Source organism: Dama dama, chromosome X (genome assembly GCF_033118175.1).
Source record: "Dama dama isolate Ldn47 chromosome X, ASM3311817v1, whole genome shotgun sequence".
Taxonomy (NCBI): Eukaryota; Metazoa; Chordata; class Mammalia; order Artiodactyla; family Cervidae; genus Dama; species Dama dama.
Window position 1 is genome coordinate 77,329,022 of NC_083714.1, and position 13,768 is coordinate 77,342,789.

At 36.5% G+C, this 13,768-nt stretch overlaps 1 protein-coding gene across 1 annotated transcript in view; it reads right to left on the bottom strand.

The window, feature by feature from the left end:
* The window catches only part of DACH2 (dachshund family transcription factor 2), a 933,902-nt gene extending 925,212 nt beyond the window's left edge, over positions 1-8,690 (bottom strand). Inside the window, exon 1 of the mRNA XM_061137595.1 lies at positions 8,091-8,690. Coding sequence (XP_060993578.1) covers positions 8,091-8,605 — 515 coding nt within the window. The 5' untranslated portion in view covers positions 8,606-8,690. The remainder of the gene's footprint in view (positions 1-8,090) is intronic.
* Between the last annotated feature and the right edge of the window lie 5,078 nt (positions 8,691-13,768).

The following is a 13,768-nucleotide window of genomic DNA, read 5'->3' on the forward strand; positions in this document are numbered from 1 at the left end:
AGCAATATGATAAGATCATTGGACACAATTACAATTGAATGTTTTATACCTTAACATACATACTACATTATACACTATTAAGCAACTTGTTTAAAAATAAAAAGGTTATTTAGCAATAAAAATACCATGGTTCATTATTTTTTAAGCTTTCCTGTACTACATATTTTTTCCAGCAGTATAATTACAAAGTTTTCACCATGATTTGATCTAATAAACTAAATAATTGTAATGAGTTAGAATAGTACATGCATATGAGTAGTTTCAACCTCAGGGGCCTTAGATGAAAGGAAATATTACTCTTCAAAATTAATTACACCTGAAAAAGTTAAGCTATTCCTTTAAATGGGGGTGAGGGGGGGGGAACACCTCATGCAAATTTGTATTGCAATTGGATGGGTCCTGAGATTATTCAAGAAAAAAATAAATCACTATACTTAAGTATTCCTCTTTCTATTCACAAACTATAGATAGAATGGAGGAAAACCCTCTTTTTACCAACTCATTTTTCATAAACACTGTTTGAAAAGATATCAAAAGTCAACTGCCTGGTTTAGTGCTGATATCAAGTAGTATACATCTAAATAGTTGAATCATTTTATAGTAGTATTAGAACATCTCCTATGGGTTTTCACTAAAAGAAAATATCAAGAAGTCATACTTTCTTTACAGATATATTTCATTTAAACATTTTAATTTCATATAATAGATTTGTATAGCTTTATATGTATACTTGTGAAAATTTTATGGCATGATTACAAATGGTTTTATAATGGAATTAAATTTTTAGGATTAGTGTCCTTTTATTATTGCACATTTTATGTAACTACTTAGTTTTTTTTAAGCACAGTAATTTGTGCAAAGAATTCTAATGAGAAGAATAAATGTGTATGTGTACATGACTGTATTCATTTAAAAAGTGTGAATTAGTTGCCTAAATGTATATGATATCAGGCTTACTAAAATTTTACTATAAATATTACTGAAGTTAAAGATAACTCCTCAGAAATTATTATTGCAAATCCAAGGTTTTGTTTTATGTAACAAATTTAGTTTTATTTTAGGGATATCATTATAGGTAGTGATAAATGTATCCATTTGCTGTTTAGTTATGTTATATTCAATTTTGCATAAATCAATGTATATCACATCTTACATTCACATTCTCATTATAATAATTTTACCAATTCTAATATATAAATTTATCTTTAAAGAAGGATGTGGCAAGACCTCACAATGAAGACATTCCCACAGTTTAAGCAAAATACGGAAAAAAAAGCTAACTCTTGCCCATAACTTATTCAACTTACTTATAAACTTCTTTTTAAATCATACTGCAAATCATAACATGCATCCTAAGTTTCCAAGATTAGTCTAACACTTCAGATAAAAGTGTCCTGAAGAATTTGAGACCTCAACTGTATCAGTTAACAGTTTCCTGTTTTCCTATTTTAATAAAGCTAACAGTAAAAATGTGATGGAAGAATACTGTAAAGGCCTGCAAAGAGAACTACCTGAGAGTTGATTTTTAAAAATATACATTCTTCAGAAAGTTGAAGAAGAAAAACAATTGAATATCCTTTCTAAAATCTGTATTTTCAAACATCAGAGATTAACTTTAAAAGTTATAACACTGACAACATTAAACTCAAAATATTTCACAACAATTAACACAATTGTTTCTCTACAAAAATTAAGGCAATGATGCCATGGATGAAATGAAATAAAACATGATAGTGATGATAGTAAATGCGGGTAGGTAACAAAGTTCACTAGAGTTATACAAAGTACCTTTTGGTGTGCATATGTGTTTCTATAGTTTAAGCAAATAAATTATAAAAGTAGCATTTATTGTTATTGAATGATTTTTAATTTACAATTACCCAAAATATAAACAGCTGCGATATACTAAAATAAAATAAACTTTTCTAAGATTTTCAGCACTGTGAAGTGAGGAAATAATGAATACACAATGGACAAGCTGTCTCCTTACTACTAAAAAGAAATATTAAATCCTGAAGGAGTTCTAAATCCCTTGGTAAGAGTATGTTGCAGCTGCATTAAGCCAACAAGAAGCTTATTAGTAAGGATTTAAAAACTAACACCCTTCTGTAATCAATTTGGATACAGCATTATTCTATTTATAGTGACACTTTCAATGTGTCCCAATCATATATTACTTATTCTCATTTTTCCTACCATGATTAAATATTAATGTGGAGGCACTATTTACTAAGCAGCTACCCTATATTTAGGTTTTAAGATATTGATTTCCACCACTTTGGAAGAGTTAATATAGCATGAAAATTAAGAATCTTTCCCATGAAGAAACTTATGATTGGTTTGATATTTTTTTCTGATTCCTAAATAAAATAAAATAAATTTAGTTGTTCTAAAGTAGAAAATGGAAAAAGGGATGCCGCCACTTTAAAAGCTTCGATCTCTTTGACATTGCTGGCAGTGTATGGGAACATTAATGCATCTGTCATGATAACAAGCTAAGAATAACATCTAGACATCAAACTGAGCAGAGAATCCATCTGAAGTGATTCATTCAGATCTGTCTCATTGATTTATTAAACACAAGGCAACATCTGCAGCCTCACAGAGCTGCTTGGTGAAATTAATGCAAGATCAATTCAAATGGAAAAAAGTGTAAAGGAGATAAATCAAAACACAATTTGCATGCAGTTCCACAATCAGGCTTATTGGGTGCAAATGCTCAATTTCCCTTCCAAAGCAAATGTGTTTAAATGTTGTTTTTTCTTTTTAGAATTGTGTGATCTGAAGTGACAGTGAAGAGTTTTGCAGGTTGAGATGGTGAAAGGGAAGAAAAGGAAGAAAAAAATGCTACCAAAGACCTTTTGAATATGCAACAAGAATATCATTAATACCTAATTGTTTTTCTTTGGGGAGAAAGGTTTGGTGTCCTTCCTCTGAAAACATGATATTTTCAGTTTTTGTCAATTAGGGCAGTTTTAATGTATATCTGAAATGTATAGAGTGGATAAATCTAAATCATTTGTTTCTTGAAATGCATCAGATAAAGCACCACTGTAGACATAGGTTACCAACTGAAATATAATGTATTATGATTAGAGTTTCTCACAATTACATTTGCCTGCTGGAGGCACTTTTAAAAAATCTAGAGATTTCATTAAGACAAAATAAGTTTACTTAATAAAGCATCAAACAATTCAGACTTGCTATTTTATACAACTATTAGAGAATTCCTGTATGAAACCATCTAAACATTAATGTCTGAAGACCATCACTTCCTAATGACTTATTAGCGTTCATGTACTATACACTGAGATTAAAATCATACATAAATATCCAAAGATATTCTCTATCATATGATGTATCATTTCTTTAATGTAATATCCATTACCTAATAATGAGTTTTGGTGCAAATATGAAATCCAGCAAAAGTATTAGATAAATACAAAAGTTGTTATTTATGCAGAAGTTAAAATGAATGTACACGTGGAAGTTCTGTGGACTGGCACATGAGTAGATGGCGTTAATTATAATATTGACATCATTCTCTAATAAAAGACAGTGCATTGTTGACTATGTGACTGCTTTTAACAGACATGACTACCCCCTCATTATCCCATGAATTAAAATGTCTGCATTTATTGCCTAGATTAATTGCTAAAACCTTTTTATCATTTCTGAAAATGTAAGTCATACAAAATATTAGCCCAGGAAAGTGATGCAAGTTCTTAAAAAATTTGATTTTGCTTAACTTTACAATGAATGAAAACATATATTTTGAAAGTTGTTATGCTTTGTGGATTATGAACTATATTCATCAAGTGTGAATACAAAGCTAAACTCATTGAATGTTTTAAATAATATCTGTAGTATTTGAAAGTAGTAGTTTTAAATTGTTGTAAAAGTCATTATAAGTCACATAAAGTTATTCTAAAATGGAAGCCCATTTATGTTCTGTTCACACAGTCAGAATAACAATAAACCATGACTGGAACATTTAAATTTTTAATTAAAAAACTGAATTATATTAATTTGAATATATGTTGAATCATGTCTCCAAATGCATTAAAATATTTTCTTAGTCATACATTGTGGTCTAAGCATCCATTTAACTATATGTAAATGACTGGATAACATTTAATCAGTTGGCCCTCAAATGAAATTAAATCCTGATTATGAAATTTGACAATGTTACTTTTATATAGATAGGTAGATAAAGAGAGATAACACTAAAATGTTTTGGTTGACTTTTCACATTTACTGAATAACAATTTTTAATTTAATATTTTACTGCTATATTAAACTTTGAAGAATTCAGTAAGGAAAATCCATTGCATAAAAGTGAGGTATTTTAGACATTTGCTTTCTGAATCTGCCTGGACTCTATAATATTAACAATCTAAGTTCTCTTGGACAAGAAATGGAAAATAAATACAGTGCTTTATCTGCAAAAAAACAAAGATCTAAAACAAGATAACAAGTTTTCCTATTTGGTTTGAATCTTTTTAATCATCATTTTCTTAATAACCCTCAAAATAATCTTCTTTACAATTAATTTATGAAGCTAAGGGGCATCAAGGAAAAATACTTGGATAGCCATTTTCAACTGCAGCAATGTAAAGCCTGACATTTAATAGAACAATGAATAGTCAAGAGTTTCAGTCTTTCTATTCTCTAGTAGCTGAGGCAGGTATTACTTTCCAACTTCTTTTCTTGGAAGAGAACTTTGAATATTTTAATAATTATTTAATAAAAGTAGTTAATATAAGGCACTGATTGAGCTACTTTTGTGACTTTCAGTACCGTCAAAGAAACAATTATGTAAGTATTTTACTCATTCATTTTCAGTGGCAACACCGCAAGGTCTCTGAAAATGACCAGTTTTAAAATGGTCTATTTTGTGTGTTCTGGAATAGTGTAGGAAGCATTCCAAATTAAAATATCCTATATCAGGCCTTGTATCCTTCCCTAGTTATCTGACAAAGAAAAGCAGAAATGTTTATTATGTAGGAAAAGAAAATTGCCAACAACACCATTACAGATAGGCCTTCCATTCAACAATACAGTATGGAAATTGATCCATTAGGAGATGAAGGTGAATCGCTTTTCTCAAATAAGAACAGTAGTATGTAGGTGTTTCCACTCATCGAACATAGACTTCTTCCTTACACTTCTCCCCCCTTTTAGCTTAAAGTGCTAGGAAATCATGAGTCCTAAATGACAATTCTCTTTAGCCAAGTCTCCACTGGTATATTGCTCATCTTCTTTGGGCATCTCTGTAAGCTCCTCTGATCCATCTTTCACTCCATCTTATGGCATCATTCTGCTCATATCCTATATCTCTTTTCTCTTACTGTCTCCATCTCATCTATTTTATTTTGTCTCTCTTGGGCCTCATTTCTATTTACATCCTTCACCTTTCTTTTCACTGAATAGAAAAGTCATGGAAGTAATGTTTACTTAAATACTAATTTCACAGATGGGAGGAATGATTTAAGGTACACACATCTGTAAATAATGTTACCTCAAGTCATAAGGTATCCATTATAAGTATTATCATATTTTGTAATTTTTAAACTATATGATTATGAGGACAAAATGTGATAATGTTAATTATATTTTTCCCAGAAATTGTGAGGATTTCTTTACTGTCTAGAAATTGCAACATAGGGGTTTCTAGTAGTTTTCCTCATCTTTATTTATAGATTGAATTCATAGAATATATTTCATAAATTTTTTCAACTACATATTGCAACAATTGTAACATAATTATAGAAAATGTGTGTAATAAATAAAATACTCATAAAGAAAAACTGCAGGAGGAAGCACATGCATCATATTTCAGATATGTTTCCTCTTATATTTTTAATATTTATCTATCACTTTTACATGTGCACATACACAAAAGCAATCTAAGCCCTCAAAAAAGTTGGCATTGTAAAGGCTTGATAAGGAATAAATAAAACACAACTGAATAGAAATAATAACCTAAAACACATCATATAACAGGGTTCAAAAATAGCATAAGAACACTTGACTCTGGATATAGGGAAATTTATTATTTTTCCCTTTAGTAAGTAGCTCTAATAAAAATTAAAGTTTCTATTTACAGAGGGAAGCATCAAAATCACATTAAAGTGTTAATCTATTTATTTTTTAATGAAAATTATAGATTTTGCTCAAGGGTATGTAAATTATTTATTAAAGAAAGTAGAATTTCCTATGTGTAATAATTGTTCATTTCTCTTTAAGAGTGGACATTTGCAAGAGAAACCAGGAAAGGGAGAAAGGAGGAGGACAGAAGATAGGTTTTCAGGTCAATTGTTCAAGTCTTTTCAAATGACAACAAATAAACTAAATGACCCTCATCTGAAGTCCCTGGTAATCCTCTGAGTTTGGGTATTAGTAGAGTGCTTTGTGGCCAAAATAAAATATCCTTTCTACTCTTAAAACCTATAATTGTTTATTTTTATTGAGGGAACAGGTATCCTTTGTGTTTTAAGGCCATCTATCTTCCTTAAAAAAATGTGATCTAATAAGCCAGGTTTTTAAGCTCCAGATATAATTCAGGTAGGAGTTCTTATATAAATAGGTTTCTGCTTAATTGCTAGAACACAGGAGAACACTGCTCAAAGAGAAAAAAAGAAAAACAAAAGGTCCCCTTGTAAGTTCTGTAGCATTATCTTATTGTAGCAGCCAGCAACAGTTTGTCTACAAGTTGTCAGTATACTTTGACTATACATAGTAGTTCGGATTTTACAGCAGATGTGTCAACCGGGTTAGTTTTGGTTCATAAACCCAAAGATCTTATGATTTAAAGTTGCATTGTGAGAAAATCTGCCTCCGCAGATGTTTTCTGCAAAATGATAAACAGTAGTGCTGTTTCACAACAAAAACCTTTGCCCCCTTTAGCTTGGTGATGGTGATTTGGTTTGTATGCTAATCACATCTACCAAATGTGTACTTTCCTAACAGATATTACTATACTAGAGATGGAATAAATACTAGGAAAACTAATTTAAAAGTCTTTTAAAAATTAAATAATATTGAATATAGTTTACTTTCTTAAAACTCAAACATTGAATAAAATTTGCTTATGGACATATGCAAATAAATATTTGTTCTACAATGTACTTCTAGGCTGTGCTATGAAGGAGGTGCATTTACAACCAGAGAAGCTGACCATCATCATTTAGGGAATCCTCTCTTTGGGGGAATGGGATCCTTCCAACTGTTTGCCTGAGGGAAGAGCTGAAAGCACCCTCTCTAGAAAACCTGCCAACTTTTATTGCAATTCCCACCCGGTCCCGGCCCCACTGTTCATGCCCCACATTGCCCTCTGTAGATGACCCAAAGGGTCGATCCCAGGAAAGTGACACTTGCCATCGTTCTTAAAAAAAAAAAAGAAAGAAAAGGCTCCATAGACTTTCCTGTATCGTGTACGGGGAAGCTTTGCGCAGCAGGCATGAGCACTCATCTTCATAAGCTTGTTCTGGCTCCCTCTCACAGACAGACACACACACCAGCAGCACCACCACTACCACCATCACACACCAAAGCATTCTCACAACAAACATACAGGATGGGGAACGAATCATCCTCTGGGATGGATTCTAGACTTCCGACCCTCTGCATCCCCCAAATGCTGTGCTCTGGATTGCTAGCTTAGGATCACAGTTTACAGCTCAGCCAGCCCTCTCCTCCGGAAAGCCCTTGGTGTCCGTGTTCAGGAGAAAAATTTATCCGACCCGTATGGCCACAAATGAGCAGGAAAGAAAACCAAATAGAGAAATTAACAAATAATCACAAGCAGCCAGAAAACCAAGCAAGATAAGGGCGAAAGGCTGGAAACTTTCAGTACAGGACCGCAAACTGAAGTTTGTGCGAGACTTTCTTAGACCCAAGCTCTGCCCCTGAGCTCGGACTAGAAGGGACAGGCAATTAATGAGTCTTTCCAGTCCCCTTTTTCCCACCGACTTAGAGCCTGAAGAGTAGAGCAAGCTAGTTAAAACTCACTCTACAAAGTTGGAAGAGGATGAGACATGCAGAAGAGGGCAAAGGGGGAAGAGAGAGCTAAGAAACGAGAATCTCACCTGGCATTGGTGCAATCGGTGAACAAAGTTTCGAAGTCTTTCCTGGTGATGAGTTTGCAGCGGTTGACCCCGGGCTGGATGGCCCCCAGCCCGCGGAGGATCCGGACCTGCTCAACTGTACACACCACCGGGGATATGTCCAGTCTCTTCAGCTTGGTGTACACCGTATGCAACCCTCCCACCAGGTGTTTGAGGAAGAGATCAAAGACTTGCGGCAGGCAAATCAGTTCCTGGCCGTCCATCAGGAAGGAAGCCACCTTTACCCCATGCATGTCGACCATCCGGCACTCGTTGGTGTTGGTGTTGCCACTGCCTGCGCTGGTACTACCGACCCCTCCACCCCCGGCGCTGCAGCCGTGGTTACTGGCCATGAAACTGTTGATCATACTGGGGGTGAGACGAGAAGGCTCTCCAGGAGTCGAGTACAGGGGTTCCGCCCGAAACAAGCCCCCCGGGACGCCTGCGCCGCTGGAAGTTGCAGAGATTACCGGAGGTGCGGAGACAGCCATGGTCATTCAGTCTCAAATCGTTGGTCTTCAGGCCTTTGCTTTCTCGCCCTGTCTCCTCTAGGTCCCCTCCTACCCGCTCCCTCACTCTCTCACTCTCTCTGGCTCGCTCGCGCTCGCTCAGAACTGTTTGCACGTCTACGGCAGCGGAGCTAACGCTAAGCTCTAGCCCACTCACCACCCAGCAAACAGTGAGCTGCCTGGACCTGCGGCGGCCCGAAACCCCACCCCCACCACACCCCCTCCCGAGACTGGCAGCGCCCCCCAGCCAATGGGTCCCAACCCCTAGGCTCCCGAGCGCGCCGAATGGCTGCCGCCCGTGAGTAGGTGGAGACTCCCTGGCCAGCCTCCCGACTACCTGAGGCAGTTAGGGGCCAGCGAGTAAATGAGGATGGACCCGGAGAAGGGGGCAGTGTAGTTCTTCAGCTTCAAGCCTAGCAGTCTGACTAGAGAACATCCAATTGTTACGCAGAGCTCCCAAAGTGGCCTCCAACACCGAACTATTCCCCTCGGCGCCCCAAGAGTGTCCAGGTGGGAACACAAAGGGGAATTCCAGACTGTTCCTCGCCCCAATCTGCTGCCACCCCGCACCCGGGTTCAATCAAGGAAAGGGAGATGACAGCTCCAATTCATTTGCACATTGTTCCTAAACTCTGCGGGGGCTAAGAAACGGCTTTGCCCAACTTCCAAGAGGAAGAATCCAGTGAGTTCCGAAGTAAACAGCCTTCTCCTGCCCACCTGACGCGCTTGGTGTAAGTTCTCCCACATCCAGTACACAGAGGAACTAGCGTCCAATACCGCACTCAAATCACGGTTGCGGGTTTTCAATCCGCTCCTACGCATTAGCAATCAGGAGGTGCAGAAAGCTTGGGAACATTTTGGAAAACGGCAGAGACTTGGTATTTGGGTGGCGAACGACACCTCTTTCTACAGAACTTCCGCCACGGTGTCCTGAACAGACTCGACTTTCTGCGTAGCCATCCCTTAGTTTCAAGATTGTCGTGTCCCATTCTCGGCTAAAATAGATAAGAAAAGTTCCTTTATGACTCAAGACAGTGACTACAGAATATGAGAGAAGAACAAGGGTTTGTGCTCTTTAATGCATTTTCTTCCTTCCGTGGGCTTGGATGGTTCAGTGATTAGAGCTCCACGTCCTGAACTGTAGCTGAAAATTTCTCCTTCCCCACTTGTCAAGTGTCCCTAAACGCACTGTAAAGCTCATAATAAGCAAAACGTCTAGGCAAGGTACGTTCCAGGGCAAAGGCAGGGGTCTTTTCCACAGTCTCATGGTGGTTAGATCACTGTAGGGAAGTTGTTTGAAGACTCCTTGTCGACCTTTCAATTCTTTGATATCAAGCCATTTCCTTTCCTGTAGTCCTCTCCTCTAGAGGCTGTTATTTGGAAAGTGAAATCCATGCTTTCCTTTCCTTACAAAACGGTATCAATGATACAGCTAAGACGACTTCTCCAATGCTCTTACAGAATGTAAATAATTTTAGGAACTTACTGAATTTTATTCCGATCTCCTTATATTTACAGTGTCAAAGAGTAGGAATAAGCGGGCTTTCCCCCGCTGAGTTGGTAAGTAGGACTCTTTTGCAACCCCAGGGACTGTAGCCCGACAAGCTCCTCTGTCCATGGGATTTCCCAGGCAAGAATACTGGAGTGGGTTGCCATTTCCTTCTCCGGGGGGGGGGGGGGGGGGGGAATCTTCCCGACCCAGGGGTCTTCCCAACCCAGGGATCCAACTGGTGTCTACTGCATTGAGCAGGTGTATTCTTTACCACTGAGCCATGGGGGATGCCCTTAATAATACATAAATGCCCTAAATTGGATTTATCAGCCTCTCTCTTCTATACATTTTCTCCTTTTGTCTTTTCATCAACCAAGTAATAAGAATTGTCCCTTGAGTCACTTTAAAGTTTCAGTTTTTAATTGTATGGAGTCAAAATGGTAAAATGTTATGATGATTCCTTTTGGAATACTGTGAAAAGTGACTCTAACATAATAGGCTGGAATGGGTGCAGCCACAAAATACTTGTAAAAGACATTGAAATGGTCTTGCTAGTCTGCTACTGTTGTGGAAAGAAAAGGAGGAGCAAAAAGAGACAATTGAGAAAGACAAGTACAGGCAGAAAAAACTTCCACAAAAGGTGGAGGTTTTCAAAAAAGAATAGAAAAGCACTAACAGAAATGTTGGTGTTTACAAGTTTTTTTAAGATAAATCCCAATTGTGTTCAACAAGTTTTTTGATTTAGAAATGTTTATTAAGCTGTGTGCTGAAATAATTCAACTTTGATAACTGATTGTGATTGTGAGTTTCAAGATGAATAAGTTTGACTTTACAAGGGAAGTGTTTTTGGGTTTGGGTTTTTTTTTAAAGAAATTTTTCTAACTGCATTAAAAATCCCAAGACCAAGCTGCTCTCTTGTGTATTGCTATACTTAAATTATCAAATCATTTTTATTTGCACAGTGGTTTGGAGTTTTCAGGAATAGGATGTTGCAGAGATGTTTTGATGTTTCAAATTTAAATTCTGATATATAAAAAAGAAAATTAGAAGTCAGGTTGCAATCACTGTTTGTAATACTGAAAAACAAACATATGTGAACAAGTTTTGAAAAGGCTCAAACTAGATATGTCATATACTCAATGTGTCATATACTCAATGTGATATATCAGATATGTAGTTGTATTTTAATTATCACCAGAGATTGATGTTCAAATTCTAGTAGAAATACTGGAGACTAAAATTGGTCATTTGATCATTGAAGGGTTAATGTCCCTTGGACGCTTGAAATATACAAAAGATACTTTCCTTCATTATATGAATCCCCTCCCATCTGCAGCCTTATAGAAAATAAACTTGGTAATTTTCATAAGAGATACTTGTAATTTAAAGATTTAGTTAGATCTAATAGGTCATGTGTTGTCTCTGGGTTTTCTTAATATTTTGATTACTCTATTTCTTCTTTTATTATTATCTAGGTTTTGAGATTGAGACAATCAAATTCCACATGGAGAGTTTGTTTTCATCCCTTTCTGACTTTAATGCCTTCCATAAACCAAACAGATTTCTAAATAAGGCTGGGTTTCTTTTATTTTTAGGACTGGGTTTCTACAAGGCCAGAGGAAGCCTTGTGTGTCAATACCCAGTAAGTTGGAATTGCATGAAGCAGTATAAAATCATAAAGGTTGCAGTAAACAGAATACCCTTGGGAGATGATTCTCTATGGAGAGAGGCACTAACAAAATTACGGAAATACTCAAAGTGTGTGAATTCCAGACACTCTAGCAAATAAGAACAAAATTAATATGAACAGATATCATATCTTATCAGAACAAGAAGTTCTAGATGCCACTATTCAGCATAATGATTTGGGCCTAAATGTAGCTTCTCATACACTGAAATGTTGTAATCTTCTGAGATTTAATTAGCAATTGACATTTACTCCTAATTCATGCTCAGTTTGGAGGCGGAGCTCATTTGTGACTTTAGGCAAAACATTCCACTTTGTTCCACATTGTCAGTGAAAGCAGGTACTATTTTGATTAAAAATAAATAAATACATTGGCAGTCTAATGCAGGATTAGGAAATGTCCAGAACCATTTGAAGGGGGTTGCTTTTAGAATGGGCACTCAAGCAAAACCCAAGGTAATGAATGGTATTATTTGAAACCTTCAGCCCGCTGAGGGTTTGTGGGCTCTAATATGGCCTCTAATCAGGACCTCTCAGAAGCCCTGTAAGGTTCATTTTCAAGCAAACAATAAAAGGAAGTTGATTGGGCAAGGCAATAAATGTGAAATGAAAGCATTCATATAATCAAGAGTTTAACGAGCTAGAGCCTATAGGTATACCCCACTCAAAGGAATATATGGTTTCCTAGGAAACTAGCTATAAAATGACCTTCTATAATATAAATTCTTTTTTTCACTCGGTTCAAAATTAAATTGAATATGAGTTCCAAGGGAGGCAAAGATGGAGAAGGGGGACCACTGGAGCAAGAAGAAAACTGGTCAAAACTTAAGGAGTAACACTTAAAATCAGATGCTTAAAGGAAAAAAATGAACATTTACTCACTGAAATATAAAACTCTCAAAGCACCTCAGAAAGTATAAGCACTTGGCAACTTTCAACATATCATACCCCAAACGGCACTCTTCTAGGAAAGATGTGTCGATTTTAAATTCCATCTCTGTCTCTCTATGTATTGTTCCTTTTTAAGTCTTTTGCTTTTTACTGTTCAAATTCAAGCCATTCTAACTTCAGCTGGACTCCCACTGCTACTTAGTATCCTTTTATTGATTTTGTTGCCTCCCTTTTGAATTTCCTGCAGCAGCAACTCCAACCCTTTTCTACTCTGCAAATCACCCTCCCTCCTCCTTCTTTTCAACTATTGCCTCCTACTTCTCTATGATTTTACCACAAAGTTATTCAAAAGGAACTCCCTCAACCTCTCTCTTCCTCTAAAAAGCTTTCTCTATATTCTCTCTTATCTTCTACTCCCTCCCTCATTCCTCAGAAAATAAGTCTTCTCTACTGCCTTCACTGATTTTCATGACCCCTTTCTCCTCGAAGTCACTAGTCTACCAAATGTATCCCCATCACTCTCTTTGGCATCTCCAATCTCTCCCTCTCTACTTGATCTTTCCCCTTTTATTATTAAAAATGTTCAAGGCTGGGAATCTTTAAGACAGGTAAAACTTTCCTCAACTTCAACCAGTGGCTCTCGAAGTGTGGTCTCTGGACCACTGGAATCAGCATTAATTGTCTGTCCTGACCCCAGACCCATCAAATGTGAAACTCTGGGAGTGAGGCCCAGAAATCTGCATTGTAAGAAACCCTGATGATTCCAAAGCCTGCAAAATTTTGAGATCCACTTGCCCTGAAGTTACCAACCTTTCACACACTTATTGAAAATCTATAATTGTTTCTCTTCTTCCTTACCATACTTTCATACCTTAACCTTTTTCATGCTTAATTTGATTTCTGCTCACTACTTGGCTGAAAGTAAATACTTTCACAGAGGTAATCATTGATCTCCTAAATGCCAAATTCAAAGTCATTTTCAAAATCCTCATCCTTTGAGATTCTACAGCTTTTTACACTACTGACATCATTCTCGAACACCTAGCCCTTGGCTTTCATGGCTCTCCAATAATCTGTTTCT